We start from the raw sequence: 22,235 nt of genomic DNA, 5'->3' as shown, positions 1-22,235 counted from the left end.
GAGGAAGAGGAGGAGGAGGAGGAGGAGGAGGAGGAGGAGGAGGAATTGTCTTGCAGCACTAATTAGTCCAGGCTAAGTCAGCTTTGAGCAGAGGAGTCCTAAGGGACTCGTCATGGTGGCCATGAGTCTGGTGTTTGGAGGTGAACAAATGGCAGCGCTGACACCACCTCTATCTCTTGCCTTGGGTTGGCTGACCATCTGGACAGGTCGCCTACTCCTCTGTGCTTCCATTTCTCTGTAACAGTACTCTTTTCATAAGCTCTTGCTCAGAGTGATCAGTGAGAGAAATCTCACAAAGTACCTACTTGGCTCAATGCTCTGCACATATGAGCTCCATAAATATACTGTTAGATATAAATATAAATATACTGAAAGGACCCTCGTCACCTGATGTTACTGCTCTGTTTTACAGATCTTGAAATAAAGATGAAGTTATTTAGGGAAAAATGTTTAAAACTTAAAGTAAGATAGAATCAGTATGTATATGTATATAGGCTTAATCCTGGCATGCAGTGTCTCCTCTTCAAGTATTTATCAACTTGTGCCATCCTGCAGATTTTCAAGAGCAAATATACACTGAGAGGTTTTAGATAGCTCTTCTGGAGCTTGGCAGGTTACGAGGATGATTTCAGCAGTGGCAGAAGGAACATTGCCACCATAATTGCAATTTTTAGCTCCATTCTTGGACTCAGATTACTGTTTGTGAACATTTTCCCAAGAAGTCAGGATATAGCAGGGAAGGAAGATAAAAGATGTGGATGACCAGAATTCGTTGGCTATTTATACTGGCTGTCTGCAGTCATGATATGTCTGTACTTTGCTTCAGAAAGTTTACAGCATAGTTGAGAAAACAGATCATATTTGTTGGAAATTTTGAACGGTAGCACATAGCATTTATGAATGTTTTAAGATGTGCTAGCCACTGAGGACAGCAAGCTTGCAGGATCCTCGCTGGATGCAGTACCTGACAGCTTGATGGCAGTTACAATTTACAGTTGAACAAGAAAATTCAACAAGCTTCTAAGGATTAAGTATTGGCTCAAGATCTTAAGGAACCTGAGTGTTGAGTGAGCTCAGAAGAGAGAAAGAATGCTGGGCTGGGGCCAGGGAGATGGCTCGAGTTCAATCCCCGGTTCCGCAAAAATAAAATAAATAAATAAATAAATAAGAATGCTGGGCTGATTTTTCAACTGTTCAAATGTGAAAAATAGGTACAACTCTTAGAGTATAGAAAAGTCACTACTCTTGGGAGGGAAGCAGGGATAGTAGCTGTCTTACAGTACCCAGGACCACTTTGTGGGGTTTCTCAATACCCCACCAAATATTCCTATTGGTGAATCACGTACATATACCTATATGTGCCTACAATTTCTAAACAGAGTTTTTCAGTTGATCTTAATATCTACTGTGGGTATATTCCAAAAGTAAAAACTCCTTCTCATTAAAAGATAATTTGTTTTGTATTCTTTTGGAGTTTTCTAATAGTTGTTCAATATTTTGAAGTTGATATTAGGGGCCAGGGAGATAGCTCAGTAGAATAAACACTTGCCTGGCAAGTGCAAGGGCTAGAGTTCAATCCCCGGTTCCGGGGGTGGGGGGAATGAAGTTGATGTTAAAGACCAAGTTGGTGTTGTGCATCACGAGATCTGAGTTACGAATATGGCTCACGCCTCTGCATGTGTAGTGGTTGTGCTAGCAGTGACTGCACACACACAAGCATCTGAGGCTGACCAGATGAACCCTGCTGGATTCACACTGAGAATTTGCATATTGAAGTGTATTTGTTGGGCTGTTTGCCTATATCTGGGGGGAAGACAGATGTCTTAGTTACTTTTCCTGTTGTTGAGACAAAATACCCAACACACAAAGTTAAAGGAGGAAAGGCTTATTTAGCTCACAGTTGGTGGAGGTTTCAGTCCACAGTCAGCTGGCTCCAAGGCAGGGTAGCCTGGCAGAGGGCCGTTGCAGAGGAGAAGCAGTTCATGCCAAGCAGAAGACAGCAAAGCAAGCAAGAGATGACCACAGTTCTTTCTGTCCCTTGTATGTTATCCAGGGTACTAGCTCTTAAGGCAGGCAGCACTCATACCCTTAATCCCAGTGCCCTTAATCCTAGCACTGACCATGGAGCAGTCCCAGCATCACACCTTTAAGAAGCCTCACCTATAACCAAATGAGGCTTTCATGGAACATCTAAATACAAGCCATAACAACAGGTAAAGCAGATTTTTATTGGAATCATTAAAAAATAGCTAGCATCTTATACTGAACCAAAATAGAAGTGTTATGTATATTTAGTAATTTATTTGTTTAATAGCGTTTCTGTGATTTCTAGTTGTGGGCTTTCTCCATGGTCCTATTGGACATTTCTGGAGCCCTAGGGGCATTATCACAAGGCGTATCCACATAATGGATTCATTAAAGAGACACATGAAACAGTGCTGGAAGGGAAAGCATGGTTGCCAGACTGTTTCACTTGGGTAGTTTTATGCTTCACCTTAAAGTCATCACTGTAGTCTCACTACAAAATTGTTCGACCCCAGAATGTGATTTTTATAGGAAGATGGACAATTGCTTTGAATGCTGGCAAAATCGCTAACACAGCTGAGGTAGCATTTGAGTCAGTCTTTGCCTTTATGGGAAAGGTAGGGAATACTTTCACTAAGGTGTTTTTGGTCTCTGTCTACGTTCTTTGGGTTAGTAGGTTTCCAATAGAAAAATAATGCAAGCTGCATATATAAATTGAAATTTCTATTATGACATTTATAAAAACAGATGAAGTGAGGTCAACAAGATGGTTCAGTGGGCTAAGCACCTGCTTAGGCAAGCGCAGGGATGGGGGTTCGATCCCTGGCACCACCTGCTGTGCTGGCCACACCCCTGGGAGTGCTGAGCCATCCTCAGAGTCCAGGCATAGTAGCACACACCTGTGTTCTCAGCACTAGGGAGGCTGAAAACAGGAGGATCACTACAAGTCCGAGTTGAGTAGTGAGACCCTGTACCAAATACATTTGGAAAAAAAAAAAAAAAAAAGATAAAATGAAGTAGTGCCATTGAACTCAGTATATCCAAAATATTATTTTAACATGTATTCAATATTTAAGGATTAATGAGATGTTTTACATTTTTCCTATGTGAAGCCTCCAAAAGCCGTGCACATTTTGTGCTCATTGCTAACTGAAGTAGTTGCAAGATATCCATTGGAAATACTTGATCTGTATTTAGATTTCATGAAATTTAGAGGTAGAGATTCACCATGAAGAAGTTCCGGACTTCAATATTTTCTAGTGAATTGAGTATCAGTATATTGCCTGCTTGTCTGTCTGTCTGTCTGTCTGTCTGTCTATCTATCTATCTATCTATCTATCTATCTATCTATCTATCTATCATCTATCGGCGACACTGGAGATAGAACCCAGTGCCTTCACCCTGCACTATAGCCCCAGCCTTGCTTCATGTTGTACTTGAGAAAAGATTTCGCCAGCTTGCTGAGTTACCCAGGGTGGGCTGGATTGTGTCATCCTTCTGACTCGGCCTGCTAGAGTGCTAGGATTATAGGTCAGCTATGGAGTTATATTTAAATTGATTATAGTTAAGTAAAATAAAAAAGTAAGTTCCTCAGTGGTACTCACCTTCTAAGTGCTTCATGGCTCCAGGTTGCTACTAGGATTTGTTGTGTTAGACAGTGTAGCTATAGATGACCCCCTACCCCCCCCCCAAATGGGGATTGAATCTAGGATCGTCGTGCTGAGCTATATCTTCAGGCCGATTTTACTTTTGAGGCAGAGTCTTGCTGAGTTGCCCAGGCTAGGTTTGAACTTGCAGTTCAACTGTCCCAGCCTCCCAGAGTGCCAGGAGAATAAGCATGTGTCTCCCAACTGCATAGATTTTATTACTGAAACTATACATGTCCTATTTTCTGAGGAAAATAGGAATTAGAAGGTAATAGCATGTAGAAGGTGAGTACCACTGAGGAACTTACTTTTCTATTTTACTTAACTATAATTAATTTAAATATAAATCCACAGCCCACCACGGTGTTGTATACCTATATCAAAAGGATGATATATTCCAGCCCACCCTGGGCAACTCTGGCAAATTGGCAAAATCTTTTCTCAAGTACAACATTTTCCTCCTATCTTCCCAGATTATTGTTAAGTAGAATTAGTCTATACTGCTCAATTCTTCTCAGAAACCAATTTACTCATTCGCCAGGGTGTAAGTGGGGTGAGAGGAAAACAGCTCTGCATTTTTATGTTTCAGCCATAGGAAACAACATACATGAAGTCAGTGTTTCATAAATGTTTTTCCTATTTAAATCCCATTTAGTCCTCAAATTACAACCTACATCTCACTTCTTGCAGGAGCACTTCCTGCCTCTCCAGGCTGGCATCTTTTCTTTGCCATATTTTCTCTTACAACTGAATTCTTTTCCTCCAGAAGGTGCCTGCTTCTTGATATGAGTGTCATGCAGTGTTCATCTCCTCACCAGACAGCAGGTTCTCCGAGAGAGGGAGATGTCCCTGTGTCCCCTGCCCCTCGCTCGGTGCACAGCCTGGATGAACACTGTGGAGACGTGTTGGTCAGATAATAGCACGGGGCCATTTATGATAGGAAGTGATCATCAAACTGCTTGATTTCTGGCTTTGGAAAAGATGGAATTCGGTTGAGATCAAAGAAACAGGAATATTTTAAGGAGTATGTACACTAAGAAATGTACCTATTTTTTAGTTTTTACTTAAGCCTTGCTTAAAAACCCAGGAAGGGATACCATTTCTTGGCCATTAAATCTGCTTTATTTGTATTCATTTTTTTAAGCTTACCACTTCATTTCTATCATTTTGCATGCATTATAAGGTACACTGATGACAAAAAAAAAGGAAAAAAATGAGAAATTAAGTAGCTGAGAAAGGGCATAGAGCAAAAACAAATGTGCACAGAGGAGGCGTCTCTTGGTGTTTTTCAACAGTTTAAAATAAACCCACCCCTTTAATTATTCTAGAGTAATGAGCCCTACCCACAGTATGTGACAATACAATTAAAAATGTGTTATGGGCCAGCACATTGGGTTGTCAGGTCATTATCTAAATTATAAAGTTGGAAATAATGCCCATTAAAGGTTACTAGTTTGGAAAGGTTGGATTAAAATTGAAAGTCTTTGAAAACCTTATAGTTTTTCCAATTTGAATTACGTTTTCAAAAATTTGTAGCATTTGACTTTTTCTTATACCTTTTCATGGACCTGCACTGTGCATCCAGGAATGTGCACAACAAGGCACAGCCAGTCTGGAATGAGCCCACCAGGACCGGCATCCTGGACGTAGCTGTTCTGTTGCTTCTCCGTCCACACCCTGCCCAGCACCATTGTCCTGGTGCAGAGAAGTTCTCCTGTTCCTGAACTTCCTGTGCCTGGAGTCACACAGTATCTCCGTTTAACTTTGTAGACTAGATTATCATTCTAAGTGACATTTCCTATAGCAGACTCATTGAAAATAAGTTCTGCTTTTAGTTTTCTGTGTTGTGTATCTAATTTGGTAACCAGTTGGCCATTGTCTCTAGGTCATTATTATTGCTTTACATTTGTTTGTAAATCACGTGTGTATGAGTGTGTGCCTGTGAGTGCACACAAGCACATGCTTTTACCATTTTACTCTGATGAGGTCATGCCACACCATTTGTGTCAGTCACCTTCAGCAGTGTCTCACGTCCTTTCCTGTTACGTGCACAGATTCACATCATGTCTTCTGATTGTGGCGTAGTGCTCCGTTGCCTAAAGGAATCGCAATTCACCGAGCGGGCTGTGCACCAAACAGCAGTTGTGTCATTAGTGGTATTTTGATCATAGGAAAATAGAATTCATATGCATTTATTGGTAAAATTAATTTTGGGGGTATTCTTGAAAGTGGGATTACGCAGTTGTGAAGTTTTGTGCATTTTAAATTTGCTCAAATATTTATAAATGGCCCTCTGAAGAGTTTACTCCCACCAGCAAGGCTTGAAAATTCCTCCTTTCCCTTCTTTAGATTACATGTTATCAGCTTGTCAATCTTTGTAGTCTGATACACAAAACCAATTAGTCATCTATTTAATTTGCATTTTTTTTAGTTTCAAATGAAGCTAGTTATTTATGCTTGTTGGGATTCATTCCTATCTTTTGCTTATTTTCCTGTAGGTTTGTTTTTGTGATTTCTTAAGGATTTCGAAGAACTCTTTTCTGTGCAAAGGAAAGTAGCTCTTTTATGTCATCTGTGATATTATTTTTCCAGTTTGTTTCTGTCTTTGTTGTGTTTATAATAATTCTGTATCTAAACAGAGGTTTAATTTTTATGTGGCAAAATGCACTAGGTTTTGTTGTTGTTGTCTAGTGCTTCTGAATATTGCATGTGAGCAGACGCACAGGAAGTTGGAGACAGGTAAAGGCTGGTCCACAGGGAAAAAAAGTCAATAAATGTTGGTGAGAAATGTAGTTAATGTAGGAATTGAATTTAGAGTTAAAAGTGGTGTGATCAACAATAAATAAACACAAATTTGTATATAATTACTATAATATATTTAGCATTTTAAACAGCTTTTAGAAGGATGTTTTTGATGGCATGCTATTTTTTTCCCTTTATGCTTTGTTATTTGGGGTTTTAATTTTTCAAATGATCCATTTTTTTTAGATTGCAAATTATAACCTATTTCTGGCACCATTGCTGACCACCCAGTGATCCATGTCAGAAGTACTTCCAGGTCAGATATATTTTTGCATATTTCAATGCAGAGAAACAATTGAATATTAAAATTCTATAAGATATATAATCTGCTTTTGGTTTTCATTGTTCTTCACCAATGTAATAGAAAAATGAATCTTTAAAATAAGGTAGATGAACCAGTTGGACTTAACCTATTTGTGTAATAATTGCTTAATCATGCATCATATCATGTAAAAATATTTCAGTGGACTGTAATGGAAATTAAAACTCAGATTTCACCCTCTAGCATTGTACATTACAGCCTGTGAAAAAATGGAAGCAAAGGGGTAAGTTCTAGTGTTTGAAGACCCTGTAAACAACTTCTTACTTTATAGAGTTTGTCTAAAATAAAATCTCCCAATTCAGTAGTCTCCTTGGATCTAATCCTAATTAATTTTAGGCTTTAAGAAAACTACCTGGGGGCTGGGGAGATGGCTCAGTAGAATAAACACTTGCCTGGCAAGTGCAGGGGCCTGAGTTCAATCCCCCGTTTTGCCCAAAAAAAAGAAAAGAAAAAACTACCTGAATTTTACTGTATGACTCTGGCACAAGGTAGATATGAGTACACAGTATGGTATGAGATTTAAATTTTAGCCTCACAGTAGTAAGAGAAAAGTGGTAGGAACATTTCAAATTAAATACAAGCAATACATAGATCTGAGTAGATTTCGTTTCTTAGGATACATAACACTCAGCCAGTTTTGAACTTTTATCTAAGTAGACTTAGCCTTGGAAAAATAGATATTAAAGTCTTTAAATTCTAAAGTTAAGCTTACTATTAAATACATTCATGTCCTTTTCTCCTTTATATAACACTTTGCATGTTACATTTCAACAAAGAAATAAAAACTGGAATACACAAAGAAGTAAAATTAGTAATATAATAAATACTAAAGGGGCCGGGGAGATAGCTCAATAGAATAGGCACTTGCCTGGCAAGCTCAAGGTCCTGAGTTTAATCCCTGGTACCAATAAACAAACAAACAAACAAACAAATAAATAAATAAATACTGAGCTCATAATAGGTGTATGAATATCAAAAATGCATTAAAAAATTTTAAAAGCCAGTCATAGTGGCATGCACCTATAATCTCTGTTTTCTGGAAGTCTTAGGTAAGAGGGTCACAAATTTGAGTCCTGACCAAACAGCCTGGTAAGACCTTCTATCAAAAGTTTTAAAATTTGTGAAACAAAAGCTGGGCTATCATTCACCAGAAGGGTCCAAGATTCAATCTCTGCCATTATTTTAAAAAAGAAAAAAAGTAGTAAAAAACGTAACATATCTGTTTATGCAGGAAATACAGGACATAAAAACTGATTCTTAGAGGCACTGTGATGATTTGGGAAGGGAATAAATTTTCTTTATAAATATATAAATATATATTTGCATAATTATATTAACTTTAGAAATTCAGTGTAAATATATGTACCCTTTAAAACTATTTTTTAAATGTTAAGAATAATTGCATGTAGAGGTCCTTTAAAATCTTATGTCACATTGAAAGTAGACTCTGTATTGAAACATTAATAAGGCTGACCAATATATAAAGTTATGAGTTTTTCTCTAAATGGAGGTTAATTGTCAAATAATTCTAGGGATTTTTTGACAGTTACTTTATTTGATGTAATGAGACATTCATTCATCATTTTTGAATGTATTTAGGTTGCTTTATTTCATGATAGCTACATGAGACACTGGAAACAGTTATCCAGCGTGAATTTCAAATAAGAGCTAGCAGTATCATGTAGTGGTATAGTAAGTCATGAATTTTACAAGGAAAGCAGTATTTTTATTTCAGTGGTATATCTTAATTTATGTTGTCATTTTACTAAGAAACTTGAATGGCAACTCCTGAGGGAAAAAGCAGACCAGTAGCTGGGATAAAGTATGCCTTCAAGCCCATTTTTTTAAACATTTATTTATTTGTGTGTGTGTGTGTGTGTGTGTGTGTGTGTGTGTGGCCAGCTCACCCACCAGGGGGCGCGGCTGGCTGGCATGTGGTGCTGGGGGATCGAACCGCGGTCCCTGTGCTTTGCCAAGCTTGTTCCAAGTAGGTGCTTTAGACCACTGAGCCATCTCTCCAGCCCCAATTTTTGAAAGGGTTGGTTTTTTGTATTTGGTATAGGGTCTACAGGGTCTCACTACACAGATTGGACTCCTAGTGATCCTCCTGTTTTCAGCCTCCCAAGTGCTGGAATTACAAGTGTGCACCACTCTGCCCAGTCTCAATCGCAGTCTCAGGGCACACCAGAGGCAAGGCTGGCATGGCAAGCTGGGGCTCAAACCCTGGTCACTGCACCTGCCTAAGCAGGAGCTTTGCCTGCAAAAATACCTGTTGACCATTCAAGAGATAATTTAGGAATCCCTTCCAAATAGGCCTTTGCCTATTTGCCTATAACATAGTCAAGTAATCACCATATTTTAAGAAGTCTGCTTTATAATACTGTTGTTTTTTAATTTTTTTTTCCTTCTTTGGAAATTGATATAAGTACCAGATTACTAGTTTCTCAAGACAACATGCAATGTCACAGTGTTCCCAAGCTTTACCACTAACTTGGTCACCAGACTTGGCCGTAAAAGTCTAGAGTTCTACTGGGTGTGGTAGCACAGTCTTATAATCCCACCACTGGGGAAATTGAGTCAGGAAGATTGCTGTGAGTTTGAGGACATCCAGGCTAAATAATGAGACTGTCTCCAAAAGCCTGAAGTATAAAAAATGAAAGACAGTAAGAAGGCAAGCAACAAGCAAGCATAAAGTTATACCAAAAAAAAAAAAAAAAAAAAAAACCCAAACAACAGCAAAGTCATCTTCACAAGACATAAAGGTTTTTCTGAAGACCTAGAACAGTTTAGAAATAAGGAGCAGAAATAAATATTCTTAAAATAAGCACACAGTTTCCCAGGGTGACTGTTTTTTAAAATCTGTCTTAGTTGAGCCACAGATTGTGCTTCATATTTCTAAACTAACCAGTCATCTCATCTTCCCGGGGTGATGTTAGTTTATTTATTTATTTTTAATATATTTGGTACAGGGTCTCACTATGCAGCTCAGACTCATAGTGGTCCTCCTGCTTTCAGCGCTGGGATTACAGATGTGCGCCATCACACCAGACTCCCAGACTCTGTGGCTGGCTCAGCACACCTGTGGGAGGGGCCAGCGTGGCACATGGTGCCGGGGACCAGTGTGATGTTAGAATGGCAGGCCAAGGTGCCTCATCTTCCTTGTCCACTGGTGACTTCCCAGGCTTAGTCTTCCTTTCCGGTGAAGGCTTCCTTGAACCCCAGTCCCCAAGATTCATACCATGTTCTTAAAAGAGCCTTTACTTGTTTCAGACCCTGTGGCTTTGGGAATGTCTTAGTTATTCTTTTGTTTCTGAGACAGATACCCTGCAGCCACAGCTTAGAGGAAGAGAGGTTTATTTTAGCTTACAGCTTGTAGAGCTTTCAGCCTTTAGTCATTTGGTTGGCCCAAGGCAGGACAGCATGGCAGAGGAGAAAGAGCTCATGGTAAGGCAGTGGAAGGCAGGGCCAAGACCAAGACAGAAGGGGGGCATACACCCACACACACACACACACACACACACACACATTCCAAGCCACACCCCCAGTGACCTCCCTCTGTTCACCAGGCTTCACCTCCCAGGGCCACACCCAGCTATAAACTCCCATCAGTGACTAGTCCAGTATCACGCACTTGTGATTCACCTCCCCACAGTCCCAGCTGTGAGCACCCAAGGCTTGGGGGACACTTGGTTATAAACCATAATATGGAGTAACTGTTACAGGAATAACAGGGAGTCTTTCTCACTAACATTTCATATTTGTTTCTATAATTGGTAAAAGTTGTGCATAGTCTAGCTAATGAAGATCTGAGTCTGTTTCTCTTGAATCTCTTGATCTGTTGAGATCACTCCTTTCTTATAGACCCATGAAGTTGGTCTCCCAGCTCTAGAAATTTCCATGATTCTACTCCTGTGACCTCCCTGATCCTGTGGCCCGAGCTGCTTTCTAATGACTTTTGACTCTTGTTCAGAGAAATTCTTATCATTCTTGTCACATGGAGGTTTGCTTTCCTGAGTAATTTCAGGAAATCAGATTTCTTTTGCTTCTGTTCCTAAAAGGAAGAGAAAAATCTGAGTTTGTTTAATTATCTTAGTACTGTGAGGTCTACTTCAAAAGGCAGCATTCCTCACAACAGAAGCTTTGCTGTTAACTCCATAGTGGAACTAAAATTGTGTAGTAGAGAAATAAAAATGAAGAAAATGTGACATTTTGTTCAAGAATAATGCAAAGTTTGGGCTTCTTTAAGCCCATTTGTCAACCTATTTCCAACTTTATAAGCATGAGTGCAGAGGGAGAGTGGCTGATTACTGAAGAGAGCATAGTTTCTATCATTCTTGACAAGCTGTTTCTTTGACAGAGGCTGGAGGTCTCAGAGAAGAGAACAAGCAGGAGAGGAAGGAAGCTACCTCACTGTAGGACACAGCACAAATCTCTCTAGGATGGCACCAGAGGGGAGGGTCTGCCTGGCTGCAACTGGCCTGGGGTCTTTGTGGCAGGCTTTGAGAAGAAATTAAAGCAACCCTGGCCTATCTTACATTGTTTGGGCTTATAAAAATTACTGTATGTATTAACCAGGGCTCTTTCAGTTGCAGAAAAGAGCAAACACAGTTCAACATAGCCTTAAGCATGAAAAATCAGTCTGTTGGCCTGGAGAAGTCCAGGGCTGTTGTATTCAGCAGGACTTATTTGAGGGGCTCAATCAGTGCCATGCACTGTGTGCCTCTTGGCTGTGTTTCCTTGGTAGAGTTTTTCTTGGGTAGTTTGTCGCCTCACAGTGACCCCTGAAGGCCCAAAGTTTGCATCTTTTAGTTCAAGAGAGCAGAGAGATTGCCTCTCTTCTTAGAATTTCAGGGAAAACCTCATGATTGGCTCTTGACTCAGCCTGAGCCTTGGGGATTTGCTGTCTGAACAGCAGAGCCCCCTGAAATAAGAGCAACAGTCATCTTTGCCTGAAGCATGTGGACCAAGCCCCTAGAACATAAGTTCCACTATTTTTACTTAGTTTTGTTCATTGCAGTATCCTCAGCACTTAGAAGCATTTCTGGCACATGGTAGTGGGAAAAAAATCTATGGAATGAATGAATGAATGAATGAATGAATGAATGAATGAATGAATGAATGAGTGAGTGTGGGGGAAGGCTGATTTCCCCAAGGAAAATTGTGGAGCTCTTAACAGAAAAGGAAGGAACACAGGCCAGGTTATAGTAGATGGTTTTCCATTCTGCGCGCATGAGACTGATGACAGCAACAGCATTTGTTTTGGTCACACTGTTGTGTCTAAACTGCACCTGCTTGGTATAGAAATTGATCCTTTTTAGTGGAGGTCAGATCTTCACGAATCACACTCAAAACAGCATGAGGAACCGGTGTGGCAGTGGTGGTGGAGTCACTAGGGACCCTTTCACCTGACAAATTCAGGAGAGGAGCTACCCCTGTAATAAAGGCCAGTCCCCATGGTTACCTGCATTTGTTTATTCATTGCTCACCCTTTTTGCTTGTTTTGTTCCTTGTTGTGTTTACACCCTTGAGAGGAAATCATTGCATAGTGTAGGTGTTTGATAAATGTTGAATGAATGAATGAATGAATGAATGAATGAATGAATGAATTGGTGAGTGGGTGAGTAAATAAAAAACTTTAGTAGTAGTATTTAGTGTTTTACTATTTCAGATTTCAGATTTTTAGGGAAGGCACAGTGTGTCAGGGTAAATGGAGTTAGTGAGATAGCTGTTGAAGGGTTATACTAAGATTACTAGCTTGGGAATCTGGGAGAGTGGTAATGCTGTGGTTTGAGGATTGAGCCCATGTTTAAACAGATTTAACTTTCCCCATCTCCCTAATTTATAGAAGCACAGTGATACCTGAGTTCATGAACTTGGTTCTTCCAACACTTCTGGTCACAAACCAAGTTGGCCTTAGGGAGACATTTGATTGTGTTCTCCTCCAGTTTGGTTTGTGACACGAATCATGGAGAGAGTTGAGTTCGTGAACCAAGGCTAGACCTTGGTTAAACTGGTTTAGACTGGGGCTGGTGAGATGGCTCAGTGGTCTAAAGCACCTACTTAGAACAAGCTAAGCTAAGCAAAACACAGGGACCGCGGTTCAATCCCCAGCACCACATGCCAGCCAGCCCCGCCCCCTGGTGGGCTGAGCTGGCCACACACACACTAAATAAACAAATAAATAAATAAAATATTTTAAAAAAAAAACTTCTGAAGCTATAAAAAAATTTAAAAAAAAAAACTGGTTTAGACCAAATGTTCTTTGGTCTAGTGCACTAGTCAGCTTTTCATCACCAAGACCAAATACCTTACCTACACATAAAGAAGAGAAAGTTTGTTTTGGCTCAGTTTACAGTTTCAGAGGGTTTGGTCCATGGTCAGCTGGCTTCAATGCCAGAAGGATGTAGTGGAAGAAAGTTGTCCCACTCGATGGCCAGGGAGCAGAGTTGAAGCAAGAGCCTGAGCAAGAGAAATCCCCTGCAGAGGTGCACCCCAGGAACCTGCTACAGCCTCACTCCACCTCCTCACAGTGCATTCATCCAGGAACTCAGCAGTGGGCTCATTCACTCAGAAATGCCCACACAATTCGATCATCTTCCAAAAGCCCCAGCCCTGAACACCTGAAACTTTTAGAGAACATTTTAGATCTAAACCATAACATCTACAATGGGTAGTAAGATAATCTGAGAAAAAGAAAAATATAACATGTGTCACCCTTTGATAAAAGTCTCAGTATAGCTTCAGCATCAAGAAAATCAGGATAAAATGTCCTGCATGAAAAGTGGAGAAATCAAAAAGGATGTGGGAACTGAATCAGAAATGGAGAGAGCCATCCTTTCATTTTTATGACCACGGTATATTCATTTTTCCCCAAATTTTGTTAAGTTCTGATGTTGAAGTTTTCTACTTTTAATTTTTTTCCTATTCATTTCTACTAATGATACACGTACAGAATAGGCTGGTGGGGTCTACAGGAAAGCTGGGAGCACAGGTACATGAGCTTACCAGTACTCAGCTGGGCCTCAGTGCTCCTTGTTCCAAAGTATGGTGAGCTTTGTGTGAATCGGATGATGGTGAAAATGGTGCTTGATGGAGAACTGTGCCAGCCCTCCCTGGGTCACAAAACACAGACCTGTGACTCAGATATTCTTTTCTTCTTTATAGGATCATAGGCATACTGAATGAGAATTTCCTTAAGCTGAGACTGAGGAACAAGAAAATTGGTCTAGATAGTGAGTTGTAGGATTTTAATTCTTGCTCAGTTCTATATAGGACTAAGGCTGAGATAACTGTCCATTGATTATGACATCTTTTTAATATCATTAGTTAGCTTTAGCGAAGAAAGTAAAAATGAATTTTGTGTTGATGTAATTACTTGGGCAATACTGATGGTCTCCTTGTACTCCTTAAAGAAACTCAAAAATTCTACCTAAGCATTTTATTTAAGCATTTCTTGAGATGTTGGTAACACACTTGCCTTTTTCCATGGTATTTAAGGATTTATTCTACAAATGTTTAATGATGCCTGCTGTACGCTACTACAGGCTTCGTAAAGAGGTGGCTTCTACCCGGAATCATAGAATGAGAGTGGGTTTGCTAGACAGACAGAAGAATACAGGGAATGAGTGGAAGGGCAAGGAAGATGGCCTATGATCACAGGACCCATGTGCATCTGAACTCAAGAACTCAGACCCAGATCATCTCATTCTTCCCAGTCTCTCATCTCCTACTTACAATATGTCTCATTTAATTTTCTCTCATTGCTGGGACAAAATACCCAAAACCCCAAATTAAGGAAGGAAAGGTTTATTTAGCTTACAGTTTGTGGAGGTTGCAGTCCATACTTGACTGGCTAGGTACAGTGGCACATGACAGAGGGCAGCAGCTCATAGAGGCAGAAGACAGCAAAGCAGCAAAGAGCTAAGGGAGTAGTAGGGATGCAGCAGCTAGGGAGCCTCTCTCCTGCCCTTATGCTGTATTTGGGCTATCTAGCACTCATACCCATAATCCCAGCATTGGATCACGAATTAATCTCAAACTCTAGAAGCCCACCTCAATGACTGCATGAGGCTTTGGGTGACAACTAGATACATACCATAATACAATGATTCTCAGCCTTAGAATACATTAGAGTGACCCAGAGAACACTTCCTGCCCTGCCTGGGCCCAGTCCCAGAGTAGTTCACTCAGACCCTGGAGTGTCCCAGAGATGGAGCCTACATGTCTACAGTTTTTAAAACTAGCCTCTCCCATGATTGTAACATGCAGCAGGGTTAAAGACTCATCTGTTCATAAATGCAAATATCCGGCATTTGGGAGGCTGAAAACAGGTGGATCACTATGACTCCAATCTGTGTGGTGAGACCCTGTAGACCCTGTACTAACTACATAAATGTCCTCAGCCTTTCTGCGACCTCTGACCCATGGTCATTTCCTTTCCCCAGCTCCCCCAGCCCTATGATTCATGGCTCCTTCCCTCCTTCCTGTCCCGCTTCAGGCCGGATCTCAGAGTGCATCCTTATCTGTTTACCTCAGCATACCAGCACCTTTGCCTCTCAATGACTGTGTGTAAGCATTGTCCTCCTCTTGGGCAAGCCTGGCTCTTCCTCTGCTGTAACCTCCTTGTCTTCTCTCGTCCCTTGCACTTAACCTTATTGCTCATTCCCTCTTTAATGTTACCACTCTTCCCCTCCCTGCTGCCTTCTGCTTTTCTAGCCTCTAAATGATAAAACATGACTATGATTTCCATTGTTAAAAGCAGAAATTCCTTCCTGTAACTCTGGCTCCTCCTCCAGCTGCTGTCCTGTTTCCTCCTACTTTGCTCATGGTCAGGCTCTGTAAGGGTCCCTTGCTGCCCACTTCTGCCATGACCTGAAGCTGACATGGTGGAAGTCTATAGTGTCTATCAGGCATTTGTTCAGCAGGCTGGTTTCAGTCTTGGGCAGCTAATGGGAAGCTCATCTTCCTGTTCTGGTGAAGAGACCCAGAAATCGAAGTGAGAGAGTTAGGTGCTTTTCTCCCTTCCTAAGTCTTTCAGGCCATCTGTCTTTTCCTTGTTGAAATGTCGCAGCGACCTCCAAACAGGTCCTGGAGCCTGGGTCTTGCCCTTCTTTGATAAGGTGAGGTCTATGCTAATGCTAGCCAGAGGAACATGGCGATGGAGCCAGCCTGCCCTCCCGCCTCACTCCACCTTTTCTTGGATGAGCATGATGTTTTGATTGCCTAGTTCACATTGCTTCTTTAATGCCTTTTTTGTATTCCTCCCTGTGGAGAATGTGGTAGAGGAAGATACCCAGAATATACATGAATACAACAAATGTGCATGGGCACACATGCGCGCGCGCACACACACACACTTCAGCCTCTAATTTGTGCATGCTGTGGCCCCAGAATCAAGGCAGAAGCCTCAGATCATGTCTCACAGCATCCCTGCCAGCCCCTTTTCCTCCATCTGTGCCACCTCTGGATTTGTGTCTTGGTTTGTACAGATTCCCCAGGTGATAATCCATCCTTTCTTCCCTTCAGCTCTGCTGCAATCTGGAGGAGGAAAGACCACTTACACCCTGGTAGATTTCTCTGACTTTATTGTGTGTTGTCTGCAGAGAGAAACATGGAGGGAAAGAAAGTGCTGTGAAATCACAGTGATTCCTAACATGGCTTGGGCTGCTCTGTTATGCCAACCTCAGGGTTAGATGTTGACAGCACCTTCAGCGAGGCACCATGAGGCACGGCTGCTGTCCTCTTTGCTGTTCAGCACAGCCTGCACAGTCTAAGGAACTTGTCTTCTGTGTTAAGGAGTTTGGTTTCATTTCTTAGGACTTTTGATTCCAAAGAAAATAGCTAAGTATCAGCCTAAAGAGACATTATAAGATTTTCTTTCATTTAGTAGAAATGTAGTCAGGCATGGTAGTGCACACCTGTAATCGTAGCACTTTTGCTACAACAGAAGGATCACAAGTTTGAGCCCAGCTTGGACAGCTTAGCAAGATCTTGTATCAAAATAATACATGAAAAGGACTGGGATGCAGCTTCATGAGAAGGCCCTGGGTTCAGTGCCCAGTACTGTAAATAAGTCAATAAATAAGCAAGTCTCCTCCCTCTTAAACTTGAGAAATGCAGTTTTGTTCTCAATGAGAGTCTCATAGACCTGGCTTCTTTGTCTTTTCTTGTTAGTGTGCCTATTCTTTGTTCCTGTGCTTAAGAGCATTTCTGTCACTCAGACCCAGAGGTGGCCTGGTGTGGCAGTGTACCTGCAAGGCTGAGGCGGAGGATCACCACAAGTTTGAGGCCAGCCTGGGCCACATAGTGAGTTCAGTGCCAACCTCCAAAAAAAAAAAAAGAAGACCCAGGAGAGAGGTAGTTAATTTGGAAGCTTTGGAAGACAGCTCTGTGCTCTGTCACTTGGGTACAAAGAAATGAGGGAACTCAGATTTATTGTCATATGTTGTATTAAGCTCTGTGCATGTATTTTTCATTTTAGGACTAACATCAACCAGGTAATATTGGTGAACTTGTTTTGTCAGCAAGGAAACTAGAAGCTGGGTGTCCCAGATCACTCTGCTAGCGAGGAGCTGGGACCAATTCTGAGCCTGTATCTCTCTGATCCTGAGTTCTCTGCTCTTTTATGATCTTGCTTCTCATATGTAGGCCCTCCTTCCTACAGCCTTGAGTCTCCTAGTACTTTGGTGACCTCTGTCTTTTTGACCCCAGATGCCTTCCTCGCTAATATATAAAGTCCTGGAGGCCACTGCACACTTCGAGGTGTTACAGCAGATGACAGTGAGGAAAAGCACCTATGAGAGAGAGACCAGAGGCGTAGGGACAAATCAGCTTTGTTGAAAGCCAGTGACAGACATTCTGATGCCGAGTCAGGAAAACAAGCTGTCGGTGCCTGCTTGAACTTGACCTCTAGGTTATATTAGGTTTCCACAGTCCCACATTACCATATTATCTCATTCCCAGGAATGTTACATGAATACTTGCAGACACTGTTGACTATCCATTGGTCATGGGGCATTGTTTAACATTTACCTTACTTCCCAATTTATTTTAGCTATTCATTTTTCTCTTTATGACCTTGTTTTCTTTTTTTTTTTTTAGTGGGTTTATGGTTAGCTACATAGGGAAGTGGTGAGGCAGGGAAATTAAGTGACTCTTAAAATGGAATTACAAAAGAAACGAGGTCTCTTTTGCCCCATCAGTGGGGTTCGCGTGGCTGCCTTAGTTCTAGGGGTGAGCCTTTAATTCTGCCTGCTGATGACACCAGTGTTGAAGACACACCCACCTGTGTTCAGGATTTGATATATAAAGTCAGCATAGACAGAGCTGTGTTTGCACATCAGCCTCACGTTGGATGCTTCAGACTCAGCCCCTTTCCTGTCCTCCTCACACTGCCGTGGTTTCCAGCAGCTGGGGGGCCTGTGGGATCCTGATGGCTTGTGAACCTGTCTAAATATTTTTATCTGTCACGTCCAGTATGTAACAGCCACTTGAATATTAAAATCACCTATAGATTTGGATGTACTATTTCTCAAAATATTTATGCTTATAAAGTAAATAAAAATTCCTCCCTAATAACATTGCTGTAGTATACAAGGCACGATCATAAAAGTCTTAGAACAATTTTGCACGTCCTCTGCAGAATCTAGCACGTTTCTGCTTCCTCATAATGTCATTCTAAATAAGAATATACAAATAACTTTCTCTTAGTGTCTGTGCTGCAGATATGTGCCTCAGGGAAAACTTTATGTGTGCTGCAGGTAGAGCCTGCTCACATCCAATGCTGCTTTAGAATGACGTCAAAATATAAACTGAAATGTATGGTTTCCATAAAATGGTAGTAATGACAGTGAAGCAGTCATAGGACAGATTTTGAAAATTTTGTGGTCCAGAGTGTTGCTTAAAAGGAAGAAACACATTAATTATTTATTCATGTAAAACGAGACTCAAGAACTGAAGGCACTGCTGGGTACGCGGGAATCCTTACAAATAATAACTTTAAAGAATGGGACCCAGAGTCTAACCATCTCATGGCCCATGGTCATTCTGATACAAATGTGGCTGATGCTTAGGCTAAGCAGACATTGGCTGGCTTCCTGGAAGCACAAGGATTCTAGAATGAGGAACTCTTACCTAAAATTTCCAAATCTGTATGTGTAATGATGCAGCAATACCTCTGAGCAGCCGAACGGAAGGAGATTCTTGCCTTCTTATGCAGAGACCCCTGTTCTTCCCGTGTGGGGGAGGGGGAGTAGTCAGAATGTGGTTTGAAGAATGTTATAAGCTATACTTTGGTTCCTCAGCTGCAGATGTGAGGATCACCCAAGTCTGTGGAGGGCAAAGGATCAGATAAGAAAGAAGCCATTGCTCACTGACTGAGAAATGAGAAACTGTAGGAATTCTTGCTGATGAATTTTATGCCCTTCTAGTACGAGAAACCTTTTGTTTCTTCTTAGCAAGGGACATAAGGAATAAATCACTCTTGGAACATACAATATTGGAGATAAATGCAACTGTCAGATAGTCGCCTAGGAGTTCTACAAAGGCAGAGGATGACTGCAAACAGTTGAAATCAATCCACGTCTTTGGGGCCGTGGCATGTCAGCAACCCAGGGCTCAGTGTTGTGTTACTAGTAATAGTTTTGTTTGGGTGTGTTCTTGAGAAGTTCAGCCATTTCTTCAGAAGTTCTGCTGAGAGCAGACACGAAGCCCAGGTCCAAAATGTTCAGAGACATTAAGAAATTCTAATAAAGGTTTGGTTTCCAGCATTTACAACATAGTTTCTAAACAAGAATGAGAAGAATTACCATGGCTGCATGGAGCATCATCCTTGTACAATGAATGATGGTCCAGCTTAATTAGTATGCTGGAGTCCCCGAGGAATGGAGACCAGTTTTGTTGCTGCTGAGAATGAATTTGCAAATAAAAACATGTTGTAAATATTTGTAAAGGGGATGACTTCAAGGTTATAAAAAATGAAGACTGGCAACTAGAAGGAAATGCTTTTATGTGAATTCAAAAGTGAAATACTTCTTTAGTCTAAGTAAAATTTCACCCCTCTGATGTCTTAGCTATTCCATATGTTGACTTTTTTTTTAATCTTTTAAAGTCTTTTATTTTATTTTATTTTATTTTATTTTATTTTATTTTATTTTATTTTATTGTGGCCAGCTCAGCCCACCCTGGGGGCAGGTCTGGCATGGCATATAGTGCCAGGGATTGAACCATGGTCCCTGCACACTTGCCTAAGCTTGCCTAAGCAGGCACTTTAGACCGCTGCGCTATCTTGCTGGCCCTTTTTTTAATCTTTTAAATTTATTTATTTATTTGGAACTGGGCCTCGCTACACAACTCAGACTCATAGTGATCCTCCTGTTTTAGCCTCCCTAGCACTGGGATTACAGGTATGCACCACCATGACCAGTCTCAGTGGCTGGCATGGCGGCACAGCGTGTGGTACTAGGGATCAAACCCAGGTCCTTGTACTTGCCAAGCAAGTATTTAGACAGTTGAGCCATCTCCCCCGCCTTGTATGTTGACTTTTGATTCATAGTGCATTTACATTAATTAATCTCTGTTTGCTCCTACTTAAAACATGAACAAGCTATGAAAGAAGAAAATGGGTCAACTCTAGAGGAATGTATTAACTTTCTATATAAAGGTGTGACTCACATTCTATGCTAAGTTTAATCTTGGCAAGCATCTAACCACCAATTTGCTCTCTTCCCAGCTGATTCAGGTGTCGGCACCTTGGCAGTGTTTATGGCCAGCAGCGGAACCACGGACATCACAAATCGCAACAGCCCAGCCACCCCACCAAACACCCTTAATCTCCGTTCCTCCCACAATGAACTGTTGAACGCTGAAATAAAACACTCAGACCCCAAGAACAGCACACCTCCCAAATGCAGGAAAAAATATGCACTAACTAATATCCAAGCGGCGATGGGCCTCTCAGATCCGGCTGCACAGCCCCTGCTGGGAAGTAGCTCTGCCAACATCAAGCTGGTGAAAAATGGAGAGAACCAGCTCCGAAAGGCTGCAGAGCAAGGGCAGCAAGACCCCAACAAAAACGTCAGCCCGGCTGCAGTCATCAACATAACTTCTGAGAAGTTAGAAGGGAAGGATCCCTGTGCCCAGGAGCCTGTGGGCTGTGAGATTGTACCTACCCAGCCCAGGAGAACTAAGAGCTTCCTCAACTACTATGCAGACCTGGAGACCTCAGCCAGAGAACTGGAGCAAAACCTGGGCAACCACCAAGGGCTTGGGGAGGAGAAGGCCCAGCCGGACCAGGGCCAGGCCCCTGCCATCATTGGGAATGGAGACTTGCTGCTGCAGAAACCAAACAAACCCCAGTCCAGTCCAGAAGATGGCCAGGTAGCCACTGTGTCCTCTAGCCCGGAGACTAAGAAGGACCATCCGAAAACAGGGGCCAAAACTGACTGTGCACTCCACCGGATCCAGAACCTGGCGCCCAGCGACGAGGAGTCCAGCTGGACGACGCTGTCACACGACAGCGCCTCCCCCAGCTCATCAGATGAAGCAGGTACCCTGGGGAAGGGGTCCTGGGTGGCACTTGCTTTTGGTGCTCCCAGCTATCTGTAGACTAAAAAAGAATGTGTATCACTAGGTGAGAGAACCTGGACCCTCTTTGGGGAAAATTGGCCAGGGTGTGTGGAAAATACCACCGTTCTTTAGCCACATCTTAGATTAGTTTCATTTTGGATCATTCATAAACTATGTGTGATTTTGTGGAAGAAGCAGGTCTTTGGTTAAGTATGGCAAAACATTGTTGATACTGAAATTAAACTACATGCTTAGGTAAACTATTTCTGTATACTCTCTGCCAATACCAAGTTTTGTTTAATGTCGATAAAACACAGTTGCCAGGGGCAGGATATAACCTGATTAAGCCAACCTCCTGTTTTAAAGTTCTCAACTATTTTATAGCTTATACCACTTATCTAGTGGGTAGGGCCATGCACACTTGTAATTCTAGTGCCCTGGGAGGCAGAGGCAGGAGGACTCTAGCCTGGGGCCAGCCTGGGCAATATAGCAGCTTAGACCCCCATCTCAAAATAAAAATTAAAGAGGCCATGTTTAACCCATGGTGACACCAAAACAACAATAACGAGAAAACTTGCTTATGTTCAAGCTAATGAAAAGTTAAATTAAAAGTTTGTTCCTTCATAGAAATGTTGACTTTCACAAGGAATATTTTATATCCTATTTAAGTGATATTTACAAGTGAAAAAATGGTATGTCTCATAAAATATATATAGAAGCTTAAGATTTCAGCTAGTGTAATTAAGATTGGTTGTTGATAGTTTCACGTGTATTTGCATATCTTTATTTGTTGGGGGGTTCCATCGTGAGAAAGAAGAACAGGGCCCTAAAGGTCACCTCCTTCTAATCTTATTTTCTCATTGTCCCGAATCTAC

The 22,235-nt window shown here is 41.5% G+C and overlaps 1 protein-coding gene across 17 annotated transcripts in view; it reads left to right on the top strand.

Moving 5' to 3' along the window:
- Nucleotides 1-22,235, top strand: part of Apbb2 (amyloid beta precursor protein binding family B member 2) — a 359,894-nt gene that overhangs the window by 183,867 nt on the left and 153,792 nt on the right. For 15 of the 17 annotated variants that reach the window (XM_023702774.1, XM_023702786.1, XM_012517247.2 and 12 more), the window contains one exon: nt 20,525-21,340. In XM_023702774.1, coding sequence (XP_023558542.1) covers nt 20,525-21,340 — 816 coding nt within the window. Of the gene's footprint in view, nt 1-6,659; nt 6,730-20,524; nt 21,341-22,235 lie in introns of all 17 variants that reach the window. The other 2 variants (XM_023702782.1, XM_023702783.1) reach the window with 1 other exon arrangement.

This window comes from Octodon degus, unplaced genomic scaffold (genome assembly GCF_000260255.1).
Source record: "Octodon degus isolate 3935 unplaced genomic scaffold, OctDeg1.0 scaffold00158, whole genome shotgun sequence".
Lineage (NCBI taxonomy): Eukaryota > Metazoa > Chordata > Mammalia > Rodentia > Octodontidae > Octodon > Octodon degus.
The sequence above is the reverse complement of the archived record's forward strand: the minus strand, read 5'-3'. Positions and strand labels throughout refer to the sequence as shown.